This window comes from Uranotaenia lowii, chromosome 2, assembly GCF_029784155.1.
Source record: "Uranotaenia lowii strain MFRU-FL chromosome 2, ASM2978415v1, whole genome shotgun sequence".
In the NCBI taxonomy this organism is placed as follows: Eukaryota; Metazoa; Arthropoda; class Insecta; order Diptera; family Culicidae; genus Uranotaenia; species Uranotaenia lowii.
Window position 1 is genome coordinate 141,023,366 of NC_073692.1, and position 24,775 is coordinate 141,048,140.

Genomic DNA, 24,775 nt, shown 5'->3' on the forward strand with positions numbered 1-24,775 from the left:
TTACTATTTGATTTTCTTAGTTTTCCTAAAACTATGACAAACGCTCCAACTCCAAATCGCATAAGCGTTATCACAAAAAAGTTAAAGTGGTTTCAAGTATTAAGTGATTTTTTTAATCATTGATCCTGTATTATTGAAAATTTCACAAATTTTCTGACAATCAGCAAATCAAAAAAAAAAATGGATTGAAATGGAATAATTTAAAGATTCATATAATTACAGAAAATTTTAAGATTAGGACATATTTTAAAAGTAATATTCTTTGTTTTATGCGTATTTTCTGTAACTATTTAGTTTAAAAAAAAAAAACATTTTTTTATGGATTTTTTGAGAATATTAACCAGTTTAAACAATATAATTGAAAATTAACATTAAAGAATTAGCACCACTGAAATTGTATAACGTTACATGGGGGATCACCGACCAAATATTTTGATATTAGGTGGAAATGAACTAAAAAAAGCTCTACTTTTAGCTCATGAAAATATTAGCGTTACTGTTTTTTTTTCTTTAAGTCCTTCTACTAAACACACGGGGCTTTTGGTATTTTCAGCCAAATTTCAATTTTCAAACCCCCACCCCCATGACCGAGTCCTTCGCACGGGCCTGAATTTAGTTCATACTTTTTGAAAAAAATTTTAAAATTCTTTTACTTTACAGAATTGAAAGAATTAACCAAAAAGATAACAACTCTAGTTTTTTCGCAGAAGATTAGTTAAGATAGAAGATAGATGATAAACCTTTATTTTTTAGATTTTGTTTTGTTAAACTTTTGTCAGAAAAGCTCAGAATTGTCTTAAACAAGTTTTACCTATTTTCAAAAGTTTTAAGGCAAAAAAATCATTAAAAAAATTATGGTCGGAATTCTTTGCATCCCAGAAAAATGTGAAATTTTTGGAATTTTTCAAAACCGTTTTGAATTTGGAGTTGAGTTCAATTTAGAAGAACAAGAAAAGCAAAATAAAGTTGAGGTAAAAAATGGTTTCCTTAATATTTCACATCAGCATTAAATATGTAATGAAATAAACTATTTTTATTTTTTTTAAGAGATAAGGAATAAAGTGATAGATGAAATTGTTAAGAAAATCTTTTTTATAAATACCAATTTTTAAAGACTGGTAGGGTTTTGTGTAACAAGATTCAGGTATCAATACAGAAGACTTATAAAATTGCCCATCAAAATTGACAATTAAACATAATTTTCCGTACTTGAACGACATGAAGTGTCGTGGAATGAAATGCGTAAGTTTAAGAGTGATTTAGTGAAATTTTCTGATTTGTTTTTTAACACTTATTTTTAAACACCTTTTGATATCTAGTAATTTGACAGAAAATTTTTCTTTGGAAAAATCTCCATGGAGGACGGAGAAGTCATACCCATAAACACATTAAATATTCTCTTTTCAAAAATTGAGATAGCCTTCCGCTGAGGAGATGTTATTGAGGTAAGGGTCGCGATTTTTATCTTTATGAAGAATTTGCTTTTATACCTTTCTCTTACTCGACCAAAATGAGCAGCCTCGAACCAAAACCAAAAAATAATAAGGTAATCATTAAAAATTCAAATGAGCATTGTTTTGAAGAGTTGATTAAAAGAAATCGAATGAATGTTTTCGTTTTGCCAAATAATAAGTCAATTGTTGGAAACGAACAAAATCTGAAGTTACTATGAAACATATTCCTCAACCTTGAAAATCTAATAAGTTGTGATTGTATACTTTATGAATGCACTTTTTAAACTAAGGTTGCCAGATTGACCGGTTTTATCCGGGTTTGCCTGGATTTTTTATACAAAATTTGGGATTTTGCCCAGATTTTTTCACACTATTTGGCAAATCAAACAGAAAAAAAAACAAAATGTGTTTAAAAAAACTGTTCATGCTTCTAAAACGAAATTGTTTGAGCAGGTTTTGCAAAAAATAATCATGAAAGGTTTTTTGCCTACCTTAAATACGAATTAAAATCTGTCGATTAACTTTGATGAAATTTTTTTTTATTTTTTATCTTGATTTTTGTTGAGTAATTTAGAGGGCATACATAAATTACGTACCACTCCTAGTTTCATCGCAGCTATTTTGATGTCATGCAGTTTTAGCAGAATTATAAGCAAACCAAAATCAGTTTTAATTTTGTAAGCTTTGACATGATTGAAACTGATTTGTAACGGAATTTTTTTTCAATTAATTTAAAAAAAATGCAATTTTGATTATTCCGACGAATATTATCAAGTGGAGTATATTTTGCATAACAAGTTATGCTTCTTGAACAAAATAAAGTAAACAAGGTAGATCATCAGTTAACAAGCACAGAGCAACTCGTAATAAGACATTCAATTTGATTGATCAGAGAATTATCATTAATGAGTACTAAGAAGCGATTTAGATACATATTATTTCCGTTTTAAAGAACGTTGAAAAATTTAATCATAAAATCTTTGTTTATGATAAAATATGAGAAGATGGGGGAGAGGGGTCATAAGCAACGTTACGTATTTTTATAGAGGGGTACGTTAAGGGGATACGAATTGTGTCATACGGGGTGGAGGGAGGCATTAAAAGAAGTGGAGTTTTAGCGTAACGTAATTTAGGGATGCCACTTCATGTGTTTTGAAAAAAAAAAATATTAAATTACCTGGTTTGTCCGGTCCGAATACATGCTGAAAAAATTTTGGAAACTTTATTTCGAACCTTTTCTTTTAAACTACAAGAATTTGATTCAGATTTTAACACAGCTTTAAATCAGTAGCATTTTTTAAACAAAGAAAATATGTTTGTCTGTTAATATTGTTAATAGTTAATTTTTTAAGAATAAATTCTCTCAAGTTTGAAGTTTTAATTCTGGTTAATTCAAAATTTTAGCTTGATAGTTTTCAGCTGTTTCGAAAATATTCATTCCAATTTTGTTAACAAAACTAGTCTTTATTTTCAAACAAATATATAATTCAGAATGTGGAACATAATTTTGACTAATTCTTTAATGACTTGCCAGTAAAAGCATTGATTTGAAATTTTAATTCTGATCAAATTTGAATCTTAATAATAATGTATATTATTATTTCTAATTTGTGTGTTTGTCATATTAAGAGAAATTGTTTTTAATCCATTTCCTTATTTTTTTTTATTTTTTTGTATAGTATTTTTATTTCGTTGAGCTTTAAATAATAATTTGAATATAATGGGAGAATGAATTCAATCAACATAGGTTAGAAGCATTTTTGTGCCTAGTGCCACTGCGATTTCTTCGCACATCACTGTATGTTTATTGTGGAGTCTCGTTGAATATAAATCAACTCTTTTCCAACGAGTTTAAAATATACGATATACATATACACATATTATACATTTTTGACATTCGTAGAGATGAATGCTGTATTATCCTTATTGGTTCAGGTCAATCTAGAAAAAATAATTAAAAAAATCCAATTTTTTAAATAATAATTTATTTTATTTCTTTTGAGCTAACATCTTATGATAGTTCAAAATTTCCCTAATAATATAATTTGTCGATTACCTTGTTGTCTATTTTGAAAAATCATGAAAACATGAAATCTTTCTGCTAATCAGTTCATCATTATTTGATAAAAAAGGATATGTACAATAGACTGAGTTGATTTTGGGTCATTTTTGAATTTCTCAAACCCTGGGGTCTTAAAAGCTTCGTTTTGGTCCAAAACTCATCCATGATTTTGCAGAATTTTTAAGTAACGTTTACATGAGTAAATTTGTACTTTTAGGTTTGTATGGGAAAATTGATTATTTTGAACTGAAAAATCATCATCATTTTTGTTTCTTCTGTGGAACCGAGCCTGGTTATGGGTTTTGTTCCAATTTATAAATTCTTCCAAGGAAATTTTCCACTGAACAACTTTGTCCAGTATTATAACTTCGTATCTTTTTAGACAAAAAAGTTATTAGCTATTTTACAGATGTATGTCTTTTGGAATTGATAAACAATAAATTTAATTGACACCATTGCTGGGTGCCTAGCAAGGTATTGCAAGACCACTTTTCATGCCATACTTTGTGGGGCACAAGCAATGGTGTCAATTGAATTTATGGTTTATCAATCCAAAAAGACATACACCTGTTTAACAGGTAATAACTTTTTTGTCTTAAAAGATACAAAGTTATGATATTCGACAAAGTTGTTCAGCGAAAAATTTCCTTGAAGGAATTTATAAATTGGCACAAAACCCATAACCAGGCTCGGTTCCACAGATGAAACAAAAATGATGTTGATTTTTCAGTACAAAATATTCAATTTTCCCATACAAACTTAATAGTTTAAATTTACTCATGTAAACGTTACTTAAAAATTCTGCAAAAAATCTTGGATGAGTTTTGGACTAAAACGAAGCTTTTAAGACCCCAGGGTTTGAGAAATTCAAAAAATTACCCCAAATCGATTCAGTCTAATGAACAACAAAGTTCTTCAAAAATCAAGATAACTGAGATATGAATCAAATAATCCACGTGAGTTATTCTTGAAATTTTTGTTCTTTCTTCCAGATGTCCAGCAAGCCCCGTCGAGGGACGGTCCGATGGAATAGTCCACCGCCGGCTCGGAGTCGGAAATCGAAACAATCCTCCACCACTTCCAGTACCTTCCGACGGTTGCTTCCGCTGTTGCTTTCATCTCTCACAGTTCACCTTAGCCATCTGTTCAGTTTAGCACACGGGAACCCGTTGCATCCATTCAGCTCAACTCGTAAGTAATCAAATGCTTTATTAAAAAAAATGTTTTATACAAAAATCTTATTTTATTAAGTTTTTCATACTAAGAGAATGAGATTATGTTGTTAAACAAAGACACAAATTGTATAGGTCTAATCAATACAACTGCACGTTCCAACTTCGAGTCATTGCGTATACCTACTGCATCGAAAGACTCATTCATACCGCAAGCCATAAATCTTCTATCATTATGATCGATTTCCATGCAAATGACTGATTCATGACAGGTTCATTACAAAACATTCCTCGACAGGGGCTCTCAACCAACCACAATCGATATCGGAGCCTGAGATAAACGAGTCGCGAATATGTTCTCTTCAATTTTTAGTAAACATTTAAAATGATCTTGCGCTTGAAACCCCTATCAACTGTTACAGAATGACGTTTGAGGATCACTGAACTTTATGAGAGTTCAATAACTGTCATTCTAACTTTTGTCTCGTTAGCTTATGTTAGTCGGGCACACCCAAGAGCATGAAACGTAACGCAGTAGTTAGTATTCCGTATTCATTCTTTCATACTAGCATCTGTTTATTGATATTCTTTGTACACTATCCGAGTAGCTAGTGTTCTGTTATTTTCTTCATCCTTCAAGGCTGAATCAGAGGCAATCAATGTTCCTAATGACAATCGATACATTGAAATGAAAACAATGTTAAAATTATTAAAATCAACCACAACTTCAAAACATTCTGCTCTTTATTAGTATTTACATCAAATTATTAAATGTTTTATTGCTGAAGACGCAGAGACATAAGCTAAGAATTATAGATTAAATCATTCCAACGAGAGCAGTCCATTTGATGAAATTGTAAAAAATAACCCAATAAAATACACAAAACAAAAACCATCCATAAAATAAATCAATTTAAGGCGTTCGCAAACTTCCTTAAATATACATAGATTAAAAAAATTGGAACATGCCTGGAACTATTTTACGAGGAGTTGAGTATTGTCCCATAATAAAAACTTTTAACCTTACGGTTAAAAAAAAGGAAATCAAAGCCGGCGAGGGTCCCGTAGATCCGGATTACTATTTTGACTGTATCTTCAAAAATTTTACCATTTTGCAATCGTCTACAGTTTGCTATTAGTTTATCAAGAAAAAAATATTTATTATAATTTTGGTTGGGTCTGGAAATTGTGCGAAAAAAAAGATGGCGTTTAGGAATAAAGATCTTGACCGTCCCGATTCGAAAAATGAAACTTCACCTTGTCAGCTTAATTTTAACTGTAAAAAAACAAATTTTCTAATGTAATTCACAACAAATAGAAAATTTAAGGAAAAATGTAAAACCAGTGACTTTCTTATTGAGAACCATTGTTTTTCCAACGGAATAATAAGCTAATATATGTACATAAAATTGGGCTGATCAACGATCGTTTTTTTTTTAAAACATTATAATCAATGAAAATTTAATGAACGTTTTAGGTTCCGAGATTTTGTTTTTACATTTAGATCCGCGAAAAACACAAAATGAATGATTTTCGGGGTACGCCGCACAGACTCCAAAAACTCGAAAAAACTGAAATTTGCAGTCAGCGACAAACAATTTTGGTCAAAGAATTCTTATCTCCCATTTTCTTGGAACGTTTCGTAATAATTAGATAATTTTTCGGATTTTTGATACTTCTTCAATGGAATCAATTTGAATGACAACTTTAACATAATATTTAAAAATAAGCTTATTTATTCTTAACTTAAAACAATCAAAAAGGCATCTTATATTTAAAATATCTATACCTAAATTACAGATTTTAACCATATTCACAGTGTTGCTAAAAATTTGTCAGCACGTTCCCAGATCGGACAAATCAGGGCATTTTCATCAAAAAACCTAACTAAATCCGTGCAAATCTCAGGAATTCATAAATATATTCATAAAAAGTTTAATGGCATGAATTTCAATTTTCAAAATTATTGAAAAAAATAGCAAAAATTGAAAAAACAGTTCAATTTTTTTTATCAACTTTCCACTATTTTGAAATGGACCAAACATGCAAATTTCATATTCTTTAGTTAATGAAAGGGCTGTTTTCAATTTCAATTAATATTATTTTTAATATAAAATTTAAGCTTAAGAGCTGTTGTGCGCAGTGAATCGTATAACGTAAAGCACAAATTGATGAACATCACAATTGGTCCTCAATATGTTGAAATTCTTAATTTAGTAATCAAATTTGTCACTCTGCCAGTTTCTTCTAAATAAATTTAATAATTTCGGTAAGAAATGAATGTAATTGTTTAAAAAAGCTATTTTTTCATTCAAATTTTCATCATACTCATGCAATTATAGTTTTAAAACTTTCCAGGAACTTTTCAAATAAAGTGCTGTGGTTTGAAAACCAAGCACTTTTATTGCATAAAAATGAGCACTTAAACGATCTGAAACCATATCAGTCCAAAGTTCTGCAGTACGACTTCAGCAAAACAAGTTTTTAAGGACTTTTAACTTTAAGGTCGGTTTAAGGACGTTTTGATGATTTCAAAATGATACAATTTTTGAAAATCCGTTCAGTAGTATTGTTTTCACAACCAAAACTGAAATCCGGGTCTATATGACCCTTGCCGGCAAATTGGAGCTAGCCGAAAAAGCGAACCATTTAAGAGTCAATTTTATGGGTGGGATAAAGCAACACTATAAATTTTTACCATAGGACTAAGTATTTCAAATTAACGATTTTTTTATCAAGAATCAACTTTTTGTAGACCACAAGTAATTTTGTTTTTTTTTTAAAGGGAGAGTTTTTTTTCTGCCGTTAATGGCATTAAAAATCTGTTAATCTCCAATGACACATTCCACCGTGACGTGAATTTACTTTTTCGGACATTTCAAAACAGTTATCATTCTAGAAATCAACTTATTTCTGTAGAATGAAAAAAGTAGAAGCATACGGTGAAAAATAAAATTTCCTTTGAAATGCGCATCATTTGGTCACTAAAAAAATTCAATGTGTTTGTATTGTGCTCGAGTACTTTTGTGCTTGAATTGATGATTTTTTACTTTAGTACATCCCTGCAAACATGTTTGTAGGTATATTTGGCAACAAACTTTGATATTCGTTTTATATACTTTATTGAATCATCACATAAAACTCGAAAAAAAACAGCACTTACCTACCTAAGCGGAGGAAATATACATACATATCTTCAATTTCTGGCTAAAGCGATGAGAATTATACAAATTGAGCGATATTCATTATCTTATTCAATCATCCTGAAAGTATGCGAGAGAGCTTAAGTTTTGCTCTCAATGCATGCAAACCGTTGCCAGCAACAAAATTTCCTGCTTCTCTTATTGGACAATTTTCCCAAGTGCATCATCTGATTTTGAGCAATTTTTTTGCACTGCATATCGCAGAGAGAACATCGAGGTTGTTTTTTCGCTTGATTCCAACGCGGAAGAGCAAATTTGCAAACATGGCGGACTTTTTTATCATATTCGATTTATCCGACTTTAAGTAACTATTTTTACGATCCTTCACTAATTTGTTAGGAATTGCGTGAAATGAGTGAAATATTGATGCCTTCAAACAATAGTGTTGTAAAAGAGTTTATTACCCAAAATTTGATAAACAAAGCTTTCTGATTGATCAAAAACGTACTAAGCTATGTCTCTTTGAAGTTGTGACGTGAATTCACTCAGCTTAGACACAACAGGGTTGTGAACTGAATTCGCGTCACAAAATTTCAAGCTATTCTGAACTTATATTGACAGGTTTCAAATTTTTTTGTACATTTTTAAAAGAGATATTATGTTATTTCGACTTTTTCAATCTTGAATTTTCAGTATATATCTTTTTTTTTTTATTTTTCCTTATTTTAGCGAGCACTTACATAATAATATATTGAGGAATCGTACATAAAAATTACTATTGTTTTCACACTCTATTTTAAAACATTTACAAAAAAAATTTACAATAATTTTGATTTTTTGAATTATGAATTTAAAAAAAATGTACCAAATTATTTTCGATTTATTAAAACTCAACCATCTGGAGATTAGGAGCAGCTTTCAGAACATATTTTCCTAAGATATTTTTACAAAAAATAAATTTCGTGACGCTATTTCACTCATTCGCGCTGATGTAACGCAAATGAATTTCAACCGATTTCTATTAAATTTAGGGTTTTAAAATCGGCTATTCTTGTGACGTGGATTCACTCATTTGCGACTGTTTTGATCCCTATTCTAAAGAACTCCATTGGATAAAAACAATTTTTTTTTCTCTACAATGAAGCAGTATTTATTGGTTTCAAGACGTGTTTTGAAAATTGTGAAAAAATAAATTTATTATTTTGTTACATTTGTCAAAATTTAAACGTTTTCCATAAAAAATATGATGTTCAAAACCTTAGATAAAACATGTTAAGAAATTTCGTTTGTCTTTTTTTCCGATGGTATTTTAAACTGTTAGCCAAAACCTTATGCTGTCTTCAACAAAGTTGCTGAATGAGTAAAGGTCTTGAATATTGAAAACTTAAAAATGATCAAAAGTGATACCAGAAATTTTTTAAGGGCGTCTTATGAATTACATGATGAAATGAATTCCAAAACGTTAAAACTCTGAAATTAAATCATCTAATCCAAAACTGAAACGAACAGTTTTAGTTTTTTATAGGTATATTTTTCTTTATAAGTTATGAGCAGCTAATTTTTCTTCAAACTAACGTTCTTTTTATCTTTGAACCGCCATTACACCAAAACTTGAGCTCATAGATGAAATCATTCATCAAATTCGATTTTTTTTACGGTTAATTATTTCAGGGTGCTTGCCTTGTTGATATATTTATTTACAGTTAGAACGATTTCTCCCAGAAACTTGATGATTTTTTAATTTTGTTAAATAAATCTCCAAAATCCAGTGTGAAATTAGCTTTATGATACAGCCTAACTTACACGTAAACCACCAGAAAAAGTTGTATGTATAAAATACACTAAGTTTTTTTCCACATGGATGGAATTTGCTCAGTTTTTCTTACATGACTTATATTTATAAGGTTTTTTGCCATAAGCACGGTTGTTTTCCACGGTTCTCGCGAACTAATACGTTATATGAAAGAATATATTTCAAGCCCTACATGTAAATGGCTGATTTGTAGCAAATATATTTTTCAAACGTATATTTCTAATTCGTTTAAAAAATTTGAAAAATTTTCGTCTTTATACATAATTAAGTCGAAAAAGGTGTTGTATGATACAAGGGTATTTAATTAAGATTCCGGCAAATAAAAAAAAAATCTTTAATCATTTGGGAGCAACTTAAGCAAAATTTTCTTCATACCAAAGTTATTTTCATTGCATGGGTTGAACGTGCTCCAAGAACGCTTTTTTTTTATCTTAACGTAGTGCAGAGAATTTAAGAGTTATTTAGTATTCTCTTACCTAAATTATGGAACAAACGGTTTATTGTGAGAAAAAAAATAAATATTTAAAAGATTTCTGTGTTAAAAAAATGAGTTCAAATTGAAATTTAAGTTTGGTTTTTCCAGGGTAAACTTTGTTGAATTTTTCTCAAGAAAAAAAGACAGGACGTTTTGAGGAATAAGCGAGACGGCGGGACATTCAACAAAAAAGCGGGACATGTCCCGCTTGTGTGGGAATGATGGCAACCCTATTTAAGCCCGATTTCCACACTTAAAATTTGCAGCCACACCCGGAGCCCGAAAGTAGAATGAACCTAACCGACTGGCGTCCTGACCCTCTCGGCGTCAACTAAACTAGAAGTTCGGGATGCAAATTCAAACTACTTGAATCCATGAATTGGAAACTCAATCAACATCTTAGTTTTTTATCCGGCAAATTGTTGAATTTTTGTTCACAAATAGGAACTAATCTAAAGGTATTTTAAATGTTGAAAACACTCAAAGATTGAGTTTTTCAAAATTCCTATCAGCTTCAAATTTTGCCTCTCATCTGTTGACCATAATAATTATCAAAAATACCCGCATCAAACAGGAGAAAACTAGGCGGTGTGTTGCGCGAAAAGTGAAAGCCGATAACGTCACCACCATCATCATCAGGTGAAGCCAAACTTCCGCTACCGTTTTGGAACAATTCCATTCTTAGATTGCGTCTGTGGGCATGGCGCAACCACAATTTGAAAACCCCTTCCTCGAGACTCGCGAGCTTATGCAGGCGTTTTGCTAGTTTCCATTCCAAGTTTACCAACTAACAACAAAGCTTGGAAACCCCCATAAAAGTGGAACGAAAGTGAATTCCTCGCCCAACCCTCGTTGAATTACACTACGGCTACAAAACACAACAACAACGGAAGAAAGTTCGGTACAAGTAAGGTACTTACTTACAAAGTGACAACTTTTTGTCACATAACTTTTGTCAGACCCGGTGTTAATTGCTAATAATCACAAAGAAATGCGCCTGGTAGTGGGTGGGTTAACAAAATTTTTCCCCGGTTGAACTTTTGTTTCCTTTCCTTTCTTCAATGGCCTACTCTAAAAGATCCGTTAAAGATAGAAAAAGATTTGAATTAACATTCTTACTTTTTGAACCATGTCTTCAGCCGGAATGATTTTATTTTCCAATAAAACTCGCGCGAAAAATCGGGAGCCATAACAAATCAGCCATTGTTGTCGGGATAGCTGAATGGAGAGTTGAAATTCAAGAAGAAAAAAAAGAAGAGGAATAATTTTCCCAGTGGGTGAAGCTCACTAAATTGCATCCGAAAAAAACATTTAACGTTTAAAATGTGTAAGCAACCGTCAAAATGCTGAATCGCATAAATTTGGACAGGTTCGTTGGGTCATTTATCGATTCCTCACATTCCACTTTGTAATTCATAGGATGATAAAGAGGTCTGCAATGAAGTCCTCGATTTACTAACGGGTTGTCTGAAACGAGTATGAAGTTAACCAAAGACCTTTATGTGCATTTCCGGCAAATTTAAATCAGTTCAGCTTTACTTATCATTTAGGTTACTGGGTTTGGAGATTAGTTAAATGGACGTTAGACTTGTACAAATTCAAGCAGAAAAGATTCAAGAGGGAGGTTTGTTTTGATGTCCTCCTTAAAAAAAATTTCACTAAATGTTGAAATCATCTTAACTATTTCAGCCCCATGCGTTTTTCTGTAAATTTGTGCTGTGAACCTTCTACTACACATAAAAGCTTGAAAAAGTTGGTTTTTATAAACTGGTAAAACTGCGCAATTATTTCAAACAAAAAAGTCACTTTTTACATAATTATTCCCATACAAACTTTGAATTTTTGCTTCAGCCTATGTCGAATTTCAATGCCATAAAAATTTCCACGCTGGAACCAAAAACATATTGATTCTATTATTTTTTTTGTTCAATCTGGACCAATCTTATGGAAATTTTTTCCTAATGAAAAGTGTTAAATCACAAGTTTTCACACATATTTCGCAAACATCGCTACACTTTTAAAAATAAATTAAATTTTCTTCAATTGTTTGATGGCATCTCTAATGGTTTTTTTTTAGTTTTGAAATTTAAATCTGTTGTTATAAGCTTCATACATTATTTAGTTATTTAATTGATTTAATAAATAGATACCCCATCCTCCACTTTTAAGTATTTGAAAAACGTGTTATGCCACATTTGGTTCCATTTGATTGATTATATTTTTTGAGTTATATCAAACTCATTAGGAATGAAACCTGCCTTTTTCTTTCCGACTCCGCCCTTGAAACGAAGCGTTTTAAATAATCCGTACGCGAAAAATCTATTCCAGGACCGTGCGAAAGACTCGTCCATGGGGGAGGTTTGAAATTCAAATTTAGAGAACAGTAATAACACCACAAAAAATCTTAAATATCTTTGATATTTCATTATAATTTTATTTTTGACACTCCCTGAAAACACAGAAAAATCTTTTTAGGGATCTATAGTGTCAATTTGACACTCCTCGCTAAAAATCGCAATATCTCAACCGATCTATTCAAAATTTATAGTTTCCGATACCTCTTAGTTGTAAATTCAACAATTTTTTTGCAAAGCTTTGCGTTGATATACTCAAAATCCAGTTAAAAGTTAAATTTGAATTTATTTAAAAAAAATGCAAATTATCAAATTCTGTGTTTCGTATTCTCCAAATCTATTGACTCTAATATATGTTAAATTTTGTCATATTTCCAATCCTTTTTTCAAAATTTTCCACTGTGACGATTTTTGTCAGGAATGTCAAATTTACACTCCTAGAAACCTTACGACTAAAAATATCTGGGACGAGCTAGAGTTCATCGAAAAGATTAGTTTTTAACATTTTGGAAGGAAATATTTGTATTTTAAATATTATGCCATTTTTAAATCATATTTTTATTAATTTCATAATATACAAAACCCTTCAAAATGTGAAACTGAGCATTTAGGAGAACCAAAGTCATAAATTAAAAACAGTTTTTTTTTGCTTTATTAATTTATTTACAGTTGAAGAAGTCTTACAAAGTGTTGCCAACTACTTTAAAGCGTAATTACATGGTGCTTTTGCATTACTATTTCTTATTAACAATTCAAAATTTGATTCGAGCTTTATTTTAAAGAGTTCAATATTCAATTAAATTTATAAACAACTGACAATGACTTTTTGAATTACTTTAGACTAACAACGATTTTTTGAAGAATGTTTACCATATATCTGCAGAAAACTTTTCATGGTTTATTTATATTTTTTAATATTCGATTTTCTCAAATAATTAAAATGACTGTTGGAGCTTCTACTTTTATTTGCTCATTTGGCTAACTGTCTCAAGTAGTAAATATCTGTGACATTGCCTCAACGTTGGCATTACGTTAAACTGGGATTTCATGAATGTATTGGGAAGTGAAAACGGTTGGTTTTAATTCTTAAGTTGCCTAGTTCTTGATAAGATAAATTTCGAGCTATGCAAATAAAAATATATGGCAGCCCTCTTCCTTCCTTTCTTTATTTCCTCACCTATCCTTCTGTTGCATGAAAGGAATGTTTTCAAATAATCATAGAAATTTCTCGTTTCGAAATACCATGCCATGCTTCAATTGGTTCAATTTGCTTGGTAATTTCTTGAGTTATGCAAAAACTTCTATAGATGTTCATCCCCCTTACTATCTCCCCATCGGATAGTGGGGTGAGTACTTTATATACCAAGCTTGCCAGATTGCTCGGTTTTATCCAGGTTTGCCCGGATATTTGATGCAAAATTTCAAGAAAGTCCGGTCCGGCCCGGTTGCCCGGATATCGTGAAAAACGTCCGGATATTGCCCGAATTTTTCCACAAATTTTCACAAAGAAACCAAAAAAAAATCATAGTTTTTGAGTAAGTTTCAGCAAAATTGATTATCGGTATGAAAATTTTTAATGGTGGTTTCAAATGATTTCGCTGATTTACTTTTATAAACCTTTAAATATATAAATGTTCCAAAAAATTGGAAGTCTGCAATTACATTAATAAAATATTAATTTCGATTTTTTTTGCATTTTTTATAATCACACCTAAATTTTGCCCGGTTTTTGCCAGGTTTTTGGATTTGAAAAATTCAAATCCATGCCCGGATTTTGCCAGGTTTTTTTGAAAAAATGCCCGGAATTGCTAAGCCCGGATGGGAGTGGAAAAAAATTTTTGTACTGAAATACCTTTTAAAGCCAAATTTTCTCGATAAGTTTTCGAAAAAGGCAAACAAATTGTATGGAAGGACACTTTCCATTTTATATCTTTCCTCTGAAGGAAAGAAGAGGCATCAATTTATCAATGAAACATTTCTCCTATTCTTTTACCTGAGCATGCAAAATTTTATTCCATTTGTTTGATTAGTTTTTCAGTTATGCTGAAAACTGTAAGGTAGCCTCTTGTCCAGCCAATTGAAGGAATGAGGGATTCCATATCTTCTAAGAAGCATTTCTACATAACTGTTTTCTCTCGTCAAATTTGATACCATTTACTGGAATAGTTCTCAAGTTTTGCAATAAAAATTGTATGGAAGCTTTTCCTTTTTCCTTTATCCCCGCTGAAATAAACATAAGAACTTTTCTCGTATTCAAATACCCTTACATGCCAAATTTGGTGCCATTTTCTTGATCAATTCTCATGTTATATAAATAGTTGTAAAAGATTCCCCATCCTCTTCGTATCTTCTCACTGGAAAAAGGAAATATCATAGAAAAATACTTCGTACTGAAATGCTCTTGCATATTAAATTTGGTTGCATTTGTATGATCAGTTCTTGAGTTATGAATACTTGAATAATATGAATAATACATCTGTATGAAAAAATACCTACCCCCCCCCCCCCTTCTTTTTAGAAGGATGGGCCCAAAACTATTATAAGAACCTTCTCCGGCCTCAGAAGCCTCAACATGCCAAGTTTCACGTTAATCGGTTCATTAGTTTTAGAGTTTTATGTAGATATAATCTATCTATCCTTTGGAATATTATAGTCAAAATTGATTAAAAGTGAAAGCTGTAGCTTGAAACAACTGTTTCGGTTGATGTGCAAAAAGTTTTATCTGACAACTCAGATACGAGCTTTGTCTTTTGAACAATTTGTTTTTTATTGTTATATTGGCTAAATTGTTCATCGGATTCTCATGAAAAACTACGTATCGAAGTTTTAAGGTACGTGCTAAATCTTCCTACATTGTCCGAATGGATTGGTGTGGAAATTTGCACACGGAGGTCTATCCTCAATGTTGAATTTTTGATTATCGTGCTACGAAAAAAGGGCGTTCTCATGAACCATCCACCGTTTCCGGGACATTGATGTTGAAATCAAACCGGTCAATGTGTGAATTGAAGAATGGGTTTGGAAAAAACCGTTACGTCGTTTATGAGCTCCTAATATTTTGGAGAGAATTCTCTTAATGCAAAGGTAACTTTTTTCAAATTTTATATTGTTTCAAAAACAACATCTGAGCTAATGGCATATTAACAGTTGCTAGCGAAAAGAATTTTGTACGGGATCAGCACGATTTTTCTATAAATATAAAGATATGGGAATTTTCTTCACAGACAATTGTTGACATTTGAGGCCTGTCCCGACTTAAGTTGCATCACGGGAAAAACGCTTTAGAAAATAAACTAATTTTCAGACAGCGAAAAATAACAAATAAGTGAGCTTTTGGCATATTTACTTCATTTAAATTAAATGCCATATCCATACAATAGCTTTCACTCCCTTACACAGTCCATTTGATTTTATACACATTTTGAAACAGTTTTTTTTTTACAGAAATCATGTTTTTATCAACTTTTTCCTCAGGTTTGAACCCCTTAAAAAGTTTTAGTTGTGTTAGCTTCAAAATAATTTTTTTTTTCGATGGGTCTTAAGCTCCAGAAAATTTAGAAGATTCATGCCATGGTACAAAAATGACTACCTTGGGTCCAGATAATGGAATAATAAAAAAAAAAGTCGAAATGGAGCGGAAGTCTGCCCTATAGCTTAGTTGAGAATTTTAACAGACCCACAAATGCAGATCCAGATACAAAAACTTCAGCAGATTTTTTACGGGCGTTTCAGGCTTTGCCCAGAACTACGATTTCATCGGACAATTTGGTATTTCTTGCAATTTTTTGTCACCATTTCAAAAAAACAAAAAAAAACAAAAGCATACCAGCTATTAGGACGATTTCATAATGATTTAATTTTCTCTAATCGGTTCAGAAGTTTTGCATCTCGAGCCAAAATTTAAAACCGGTTTTCGGAAAATTGATATTTTGATCTAAAAAATGAATAAACCACAGTTCAATGCTAGTTGCTCATATTAGAAGGTTGAAAAATCATATTAAAATTTCATTCAATCATTAAATAAATGAAAAATTATTAAAAATAGAAATAGCATGGGAGAACTTTCATTAAGTTTGTATGGTTTTCCTTCTGCACGAAGAAGAAAAATATCACTTGAAACTGTCCACACACGCTTATGCTCATGATCACTAACTTAACATCTATTTTGGCTGTATTTTTTCTTCATTTAAAAACTCAGAGTTCCTCATAAAGTTTTATAGTAAAAACTCGTCGTTCACTGAACTATTTAAGTTGCTTTGCAACGTCCCAAAAAAATTGATGATAATTCAATTTGTCAATTTATTCACGAAGACCGCACGATTAACGAATCATCACACCAGTTTATGTTAATAGTAAACAAACTCTGCAAAAACTTGATTAAACTTCGTAAGGTTGTTTTTGGCAAAAATATAAAAAAATCGACATAAAAAAGTATTCTTGTTTGAAGTTTTTTTTTGTTTGACTAAGTTCAGGATAAACTCAGCCGCCTTAAGACTTTATAGGTTTGAAATTTTGCATGGAAGTTCGTCATGATATGATAAATGTATTCAGATTTTCTGAAAACCCCTTCTGAAGGGGTCATATACACATATCGTCTTGATAATCCATATAATCGAGATGTGGACGGGAGTTCCAAATAATGTTTTAAAGGACAAGGGTCGTCCATTTTAACCCTTTAATGCAATGTGTTTTTTTCACACAATACTAACCAAACCCCAAAAGCTCGGACACTGAATATTTTTGAATATTTTTTTTACGAAACCTTTAGTTAATATTAAAAATAATTATCAATTGTTTTTTTTTCACAAATCTTGCATGAATAAGATTTATTTTTCAAGAAGTTTTTTAGCTGCTATGTTTACATATCAATCAAAAACAGCTTGCTTAACCAAATGAATAAATTTGGTAGAAATTTAAACATTTCAGCATTTTAATTTGAAGAGTCGTTACTTTTAAGTTACTCAAAATAACAAATAACGAAATAAACGATTCCAGTTATTTATAAAAATTCAAACGATTCCATTTTACTGCAATTGATTTTCCCATTTCAAAAAGCCTAACATTAAGGAACGATAATTCGTAAACGGAGGTTCTATGAGACGATCCCTGATTTCCTATGTTGTGTCAGAGGACAGAAAAAAAGGTGTCGTGCATATGTTTTCACAAAAATTTCATGCTTTTACATCCGACTGAGATGGAAATATGTACTCTGGAGTTTGATGAGACGGCAAATCGATCTGTTATTTCAAATTTTGAGTGAGAGAATAGAAAAGGGATCGTTTATACTACCTGTTTCATGATTTGGCTATAGCTTCGTAATAAACGGAGTCCATAAACTAGAAAATCATATTTGGTACCTACCGTATGGTTTTAGATCCAATGATTTTATATATTTCAAAAAGTTTCCCAATGGTCTTTGATTGAGGTTGTCAGATTGCCCGGTTTTATCATGGATTGACCGGATATTCAAAACAATTTGGGAAATATTGGGTCCTACCCGATTACAAGAATTTTATTATGAAAGTCGGGTTTTTTCTCGCTTTTTACACAGGTTGTTTCTTTTTCTCTTACTTAATACTAAATACTTAAAAAAAAAACAAGTAATGTTGTAAAAAATTTGGATTCATGCGTTCAAAAATACATTTTTGAGCATGTTTCATTAAAATAATCAAGAAAGGTTTGTTGGAAGCCCAAGCTACAATTTAAAGTCTTAAACTTTTTATCATGTTTTAAACTTGATTTTTGATTAATTATAATTGGTGGATTTTGGCCAAATTTGACCGAATTTTGATACCAAATTTTGAAATCAAATGCTTGGATTTTGACAGGATTTTAGATGAAATAGCCTGGATTCGTTCGGCCCGGATATGCTCTGGAAAAATTCTGGCAATCTTATCTTAGAAACATGAAAAAAAAAATTAAATTTTGTCGAATTCTGTGTTAATGCATAGAAAATACTTTATTCATTAAAATTTCATTGATTCGAATATTTTCATTTATTCGAATTTATTCATTTAAAATTCATTGATTCGAATTGAATATCACATTTTAAAAAAGTGATTAAAAATTAAAATCCTATCTTCAAAATTTGCTTGGATTATTTATTAATAACAGACGTGCTTTGTTAAAGATCTTTTTTTTTATCAAATTCAAATAATCGCACTAACTGCTTCAATGCTTAATTGTAAGTGTTATTTGATTTTTTTTTTCAAATATAAAATTTAAATTTGTTGAAAAATACTCATTGTTAAATGTACTTGGATTTAAAGCTTGGCTTCTGATCTTTTTATGTTTCTGATGTGAGCCTTTCGATAATTTTAAACTGGTGTAATGTTATAATTTCGATGTTCTAACCAAATTAGTAATCGGGATCAATTTTAATCCAACCGATTATTAGTACTTTTTTGTTGGGTTTATTCCATTGCTTTTTATAAATCTTAAAATGAAAACTTGAATGAAAAAAATCTTAAAATTTTTGTATGCTGATTTCACTACTCATGAGATATGTTTATAATCCATAAGGTACTGTTTAGGTAATAAACGTAGATCTTTACTCAGAAGGGATTTTATAATTTTGAACATGCAGTTTGACACATCTCATACAAAATTTTGATAATAATTTGTAAGCATTTTGAAACCATTCAGAAATTCGTTTGATATTTGGGTTGTTGACCAAGCCGGGTCAAATCATCAGGTCTCGTACCTCTGGTTATGTTGTGTCTTCCTCTGAAACCTCTCGTTAATCTTTTCGTATTTTCTCACAGACCTAGCTGGTTCAAGATCCGAGCCATTCTGCCGCAGAGAAGCAAAAGGCAGAATGGCTAGATTTTATTTTGTTTTGTTTTGTTCCCCAGCACCGGTAAAGTCATGCTCATTATCCACGCAAGAACCAATTTATCGCCCGGCCGGTCCCAAGCAAAGTCAAGTTCAAAGAACACCATCGGTTTGGCGGGTTCCGAGGGGGCAAAACGCATTTGGTAGTTAATGTTTAAACCAACATGTAGTGTAATTTAACTTAACTAATAATCACCGGAAATGTATGAATGATTTAACTCGAAATCTTACCAGATTTTGACGAAAAAACAACCTCAATCGAAAATTTATTTTCTGTGATTTTGTTTATGAAATTTTGAATACAGTCATTATAGTTAAATAATCGTAACAAAAGGAAACGAACAACTAATGCTAGGTGCTAGGTGCTTTCTAACCCAAAGTATCCCTCCAAGAGACGACAATTTCCCAGCAACGATCGAGTCAATGATATTCCGGTTCTCGAGACGTCAGAGAGCAGTTTCTTGTAGTAAATAGGTTGGTATTGAAGACAACCCTCCTCGATTGAGCCAGTTTACAACATGGAACGATGTGATAACATGATGTGGTCGGTTGTTGTCTGATTTTTGTTTTTGTTTGTCTTTTTCTGTTTCGTGTAGTTCCGTTGTCTTGTCGCTGTTGTTCTGTTTCAATAATGTTATTGTGTTGTTGACGGTACATTATTGGAGCATGTTTTATGTAATCTGAAATTCCTGATTGAAGAACAGTTGTGCCCCCAGGGCAAGTTTAACGGAAATAACTTGTATTGGCGCTGCCCCATGTTGGGTTGGTTGTACTGCGCAGAATTGAAGGAAATAAATTGAGAAGAAAAAATAGGAAATGCGTCCGAAGCAAGAATGAAAAGGTCGTTGGAAAGAAATGAGTAAATAATGTGGCATTTGAATATAATAATACATCAATTTATCTCAAACAACAAGTAATAAAAAGATCATGAGATATGAAATAATTGAGCTCCCCCCCTCCCCCTATGAGGGTAAAAAATATGTTATTCTCAAAACCCAAAATTTGGAATTATTTATCAAATTTTTATGAACGTTTGAAGTGAATCAAAAGTAACAATCTCAACTCAGAACTAAGCCCAAAACCCTTCTTTCTTTGGGCTGGTGGAGTTAGCATTAGTAAGATGCTAGCCATTATATCTTTGAAAGATGTACGCTTATGTGTTAAGTAGAATTTAGATATCTTCAAAGAAACATGAAGTTTTACTGAGATCCAATATGTGTGTGCTCGTTTTTTTTTCGTTTTTTTAGGTCCACAATTTTAGTACAGATTTTCAAAAATTATCTCAATTGTTGATAGATATTCAAAGACTGTACAAAAGTGGTTAGTGCCTGAATTTTGTGTACAGTCCTTTCCTTACCCAAGCAACCAATAATCCCATATTTACTTAAAAACGTGCCTCACAAATTCCAATTTCACTAAACAAAGATTGCAAAGGGAATTGGTACCGAATTTCCTCGATTCCTAGCATAAAAGTTACCAAATATTCCTTAAATAGCCTTAACACGTTAATTTTGTTTAAATCAATTCGTCATCGAAAGCTCATACTGCCAAAATAAATGTTGAGATATTTGATTCTTTGAATGAACAATAAGAAAGTTATAAAAATATAAATAAGAAATTCCACGTTTTGTGTATTGAAAGAAAAAAGCAAATACTGAATTAATTCAGTTACCTTCTAAGTTGCCACTTTTGAATTTTTTAAGTTGCCACTTTAAATCATGATTTTGACGTAGAATTACGTCTTACGGCAACACTATAGGGGGGCAAATTGAAATTCGCGAACGGATCTCGCGTCACGAAAAACGCCTCTTTCAAAGACATCTTTCTTAAAAGACATACCAAGCCTGCTCAACGTTGATTGGCTATTCGAAAGTGAAAAAAAACTAGGACGCCCCGCCCCTTCCTGAGTTTTGTTTTTTTTTCAAGCCTACAAAAGGAATAAAAGAAGGGGTCGACTGACGGTTTGTTTAACTTTTTCAGAGAAATTCAAACCTGTCACATGGGCAGAGCAGAACAGAGATGGCCAACTGCAGCGGGAGCAAGTAGTGATAGCTCAGATCACCCGCGACACCAATCACCAAACACACACACAAACACACACACACACAAACACACACATACACACACACACACACACACACACACACACACACACACACACACACACACACACACACACACACACACACACACACACACACACACACACACACACACACACACAACACACACACACACAAACACACACACACCTCCCGTCTCTACTCATGGAACACCACCCGCCCACCGCAGCCTATTTCCCACCGTACACCTCCCCTCCACACTTCCCAACACCACCCATCGCACACCACCCACCTATCGCACGCTACCACCCACTCATCCTTACCACCCATCCATCGCACACCACCACCACCCACCCATCCATCGCACACCACCACCATCCACCCACCCATCGCACACCACCACCATCCACCCACCTATCCCACATCACCACCACCCACCCATCCAGACCATCCATACCACCCACCCATCCAGACCATCCATACCACCCACCCATCCAGACCATCCATACCACCCACCCATCGCACTCGTCATCCCTGCATGCTAACAGAAAAGTCAAGACTCTCTCTTTATAAGATTTTGGCCCTGAAAAGGGCCGTTTAATAAAGTTTGATTATATGAAAACATAGTTGATCCAACGATTGCCTCGGAATCCTAGGTAAAAGCAACATTTTTAGCTAGTGATTGCTAGGTGATCTGAAGGGAAATAAAAACAAGATACTGATTCCAACGAGACGCATGAGGCTAAACAGTTTGAAAGCTTTTGCATTGAGTCAAGCGTTTAGATCAAAGCAGTCGTTGTAAGCTTTTCTCGCAAGCGTTTGATACAAAGCTCGTGTGTTGATCACATTACTTGCATAACTGCCGGGCGCAATAATTTCGACGGCCTTTTGTTATGCAGTTGAAAAAGCTGCATACTATCTTTATGGGTCGTTTTAGACCATTAATAGGTATCAAACGACAATTTAGGGAAGAATGACTTTTCTTGAAGATAAATTCCTTTAAAACAAATTCGGCATACTTTATTCTAGAATGCTAATTTAAGACGAAAAGCATATTGACGCACAAAGACATTGTAATTCTACGTGAACTTCTCGGTCGTTTCTTATATACAACCTCTGTAACTTTTTTTTTTGAAAACCATGATCGATAAAAAAATAAGTGGAACTATAAACGTTCCTTCCTCCTTTTTTTAAAGCAAGATTCATTAAACAAAATTTGAAATTTCAATTGAAAACGTTGGGTCGTGCAGGCTTCGGACGGATTCCGAGGCGCGACTCAAAAGAGGCAGAGCAGTACCACTCGTAGAGGAGGAACTCCCAAACTCCTGGCAGTAGAAAATAACTCTTTCTCGCTACTCCTACCGTCAGAATCACTGAGAGCGCTAGTCACTCTTTGCTCCCTCAGAGGCTCAGCGCTCCTCCCAAAGAGGCCTCTCTGGAAGGAATCACTTTGCGTGTGACGATTCAGAATTGCGTTCAAGTTGAGTACATATTTGATTGCTTCAAGTAGCTCACAGTTGCTGGCTGGCGGATGGGGTGGCTGTGCGGCGATGTAAGCACAACAAATTTTAGACTATTTTTGAATCTTAACAACGTTTACATTATTACTCTTACGTTTACATTATTACAGTTCCATTCAATGTTCATGTAAAACGTTTGTCGCAATTTAGGCTTTCAGATAATATGTATTACAAAGAAATCGGCCGGTGGTGAAAGAAGTACCGTCCACTGGGGTATCAATGCCGCATCATGTACACTTTTAAACTTAAATGGCGTCTTAAAGCTTAACATCCACAGATAATTATTCTGCTTGTACATCAGTATTTTAAGGTTGATGGGACATCAAATTAACGTAGTCAGAAAAATTATTGGTTTCCCCAGTTGTTTTCAAATTTACAAAGCATGCGATTTTCATTCTTCTAAAAAAGGGGTTAGTTGCAATAAACTTTGTTTTTAAAGAAAATTCAAATGGAAACGTTTGAAAATTTAGTTTTAGATATATTTTTGATGAAATAACGCATAGAGCGCCAATTGCAGTAAGTTTTGGTTTTGTTTGAAAATTTTTTGTCAAAAATTATTCTAAAGAAAAAGCATAAAGGTGTTGCATACATTTAGGGAAAAAAAATCTGAAAATCAACTAGCCTAAATCATAAAAGCTCATGTTATCAAAGGTGAAATTTTGAAATTAACAAACGCGTGATGCAAACAAATCATGTCAAAATGATTTTATAGAAAAGGCATTAAGGTGCTGCATACATTTAGGAGTTAAAAAAACTTAAATTCAACTAGCTAAAACCATAAAAGTTCATGTTATGGTAAATAAAATTTTGAAATTAGCAAACTCGTGATGCAAAACAACCATGTCAAAAAATATTTTAAAGAAAAGGCATAAAGGTGCTGCATACATTTAGGGGTAAAAAAACTAGTATTCAACAAGCTTAAATCATAAAAGTTCATGTTATGATAGATAAAATTTTGAAATTAACAAACGGGTGATGCAAAACAATCATATCCTAGCATATGAAATCGAGATTTAGAAGGTGTTTTGCATTTTGATGAATTATTGCCCAGAGTGGTTACTGAATTATAAAGATATTATTTATTTTAAAAACAATTTAGTGATTTTCCAAAAAAAAATTTTTTTACACCAATTAAAATAGTATTAAGTTTTTAGGTGATATAATTAAGCCAATCTGTCAAACTGGGTAATATTTTTTACAGCATCGAAAAATGTAAAAAAATTGTACATCTATTGCTTGATTTTTTCAAATTTCCTTTGAGTATAAAAACTTTAAAAATCTATCTCACGACTACATAATTTTTTTATCATTAAATGATAACTTTATCATCTAACCCTGCTGTTGCATGATGCTCCGTTTGACGGTTATTGATGTAATATTAGCTACCCGAACAAAATATCTCCAATTTTTTTTTTCAAACTTGAGGATCGTTGCGCGATCCCTACTTGTGCTATCGGACTTGAATTTTGCATGTAAACTTCACATAATAATTTGCTTATTTGGACCACTCTACTTAACAAACTATTCAGCGAGAACACGTTCTAGCACTTGCTATTCATATTAACACGTTCGTCGCCACGCTCATTTTGCCAGATTTACTAGCCGGGCTCAAAGAAATTTTCAGAGAGAGAAATCAAAGAGGGAGAACTTCCATATTTAAACGTGTGGCGAAGCTGAGCGGTAAACTCAAGTAAGAGAGCGTCACACGCTTTTCGATTTGACAGGGCCCCCCAGGAAATACACCCGTCACCCGAATATGGGTGCCGTGGCGACGAACGTGTTAAATCATTTTCCAATGACACCGCCCGCGCTAACCAAAACAATCGAGCACGGGCCAGTCAGATTCCCAGCCCATAACGTTTGCCTCATAAGCGTTCTCCTAAGG

The 24,775-nt window shown here is 32.5% G+C and overlaps 1 protein-coding gene across 4 annotated transcripts in view; it reads left to right on the forward strand.

The window, feature by feature from the left end:
* LOC129745297 (serine proteinase stubble-like) overlaps positions 1-24,775 on the forward strand; it is a 219,415-nt gene that overhangs the window by 91,726 nt on the left and 102,914 nt on the right. For all 4 annotated transcript variants that reach the window (XM_055738278.1, XM_055738279.1, XM_055738280.1 and 1 more), the window contains exon 3: positions 4,509-4,707. In XM_055738278.1, the coding sequence (XP_055594253.1) occupies positions 4,509-4,707 (199 nt within the window). The remainder of the gene's footprint in view (positions 1-4,508; positions 4,708-24,775) is intronic.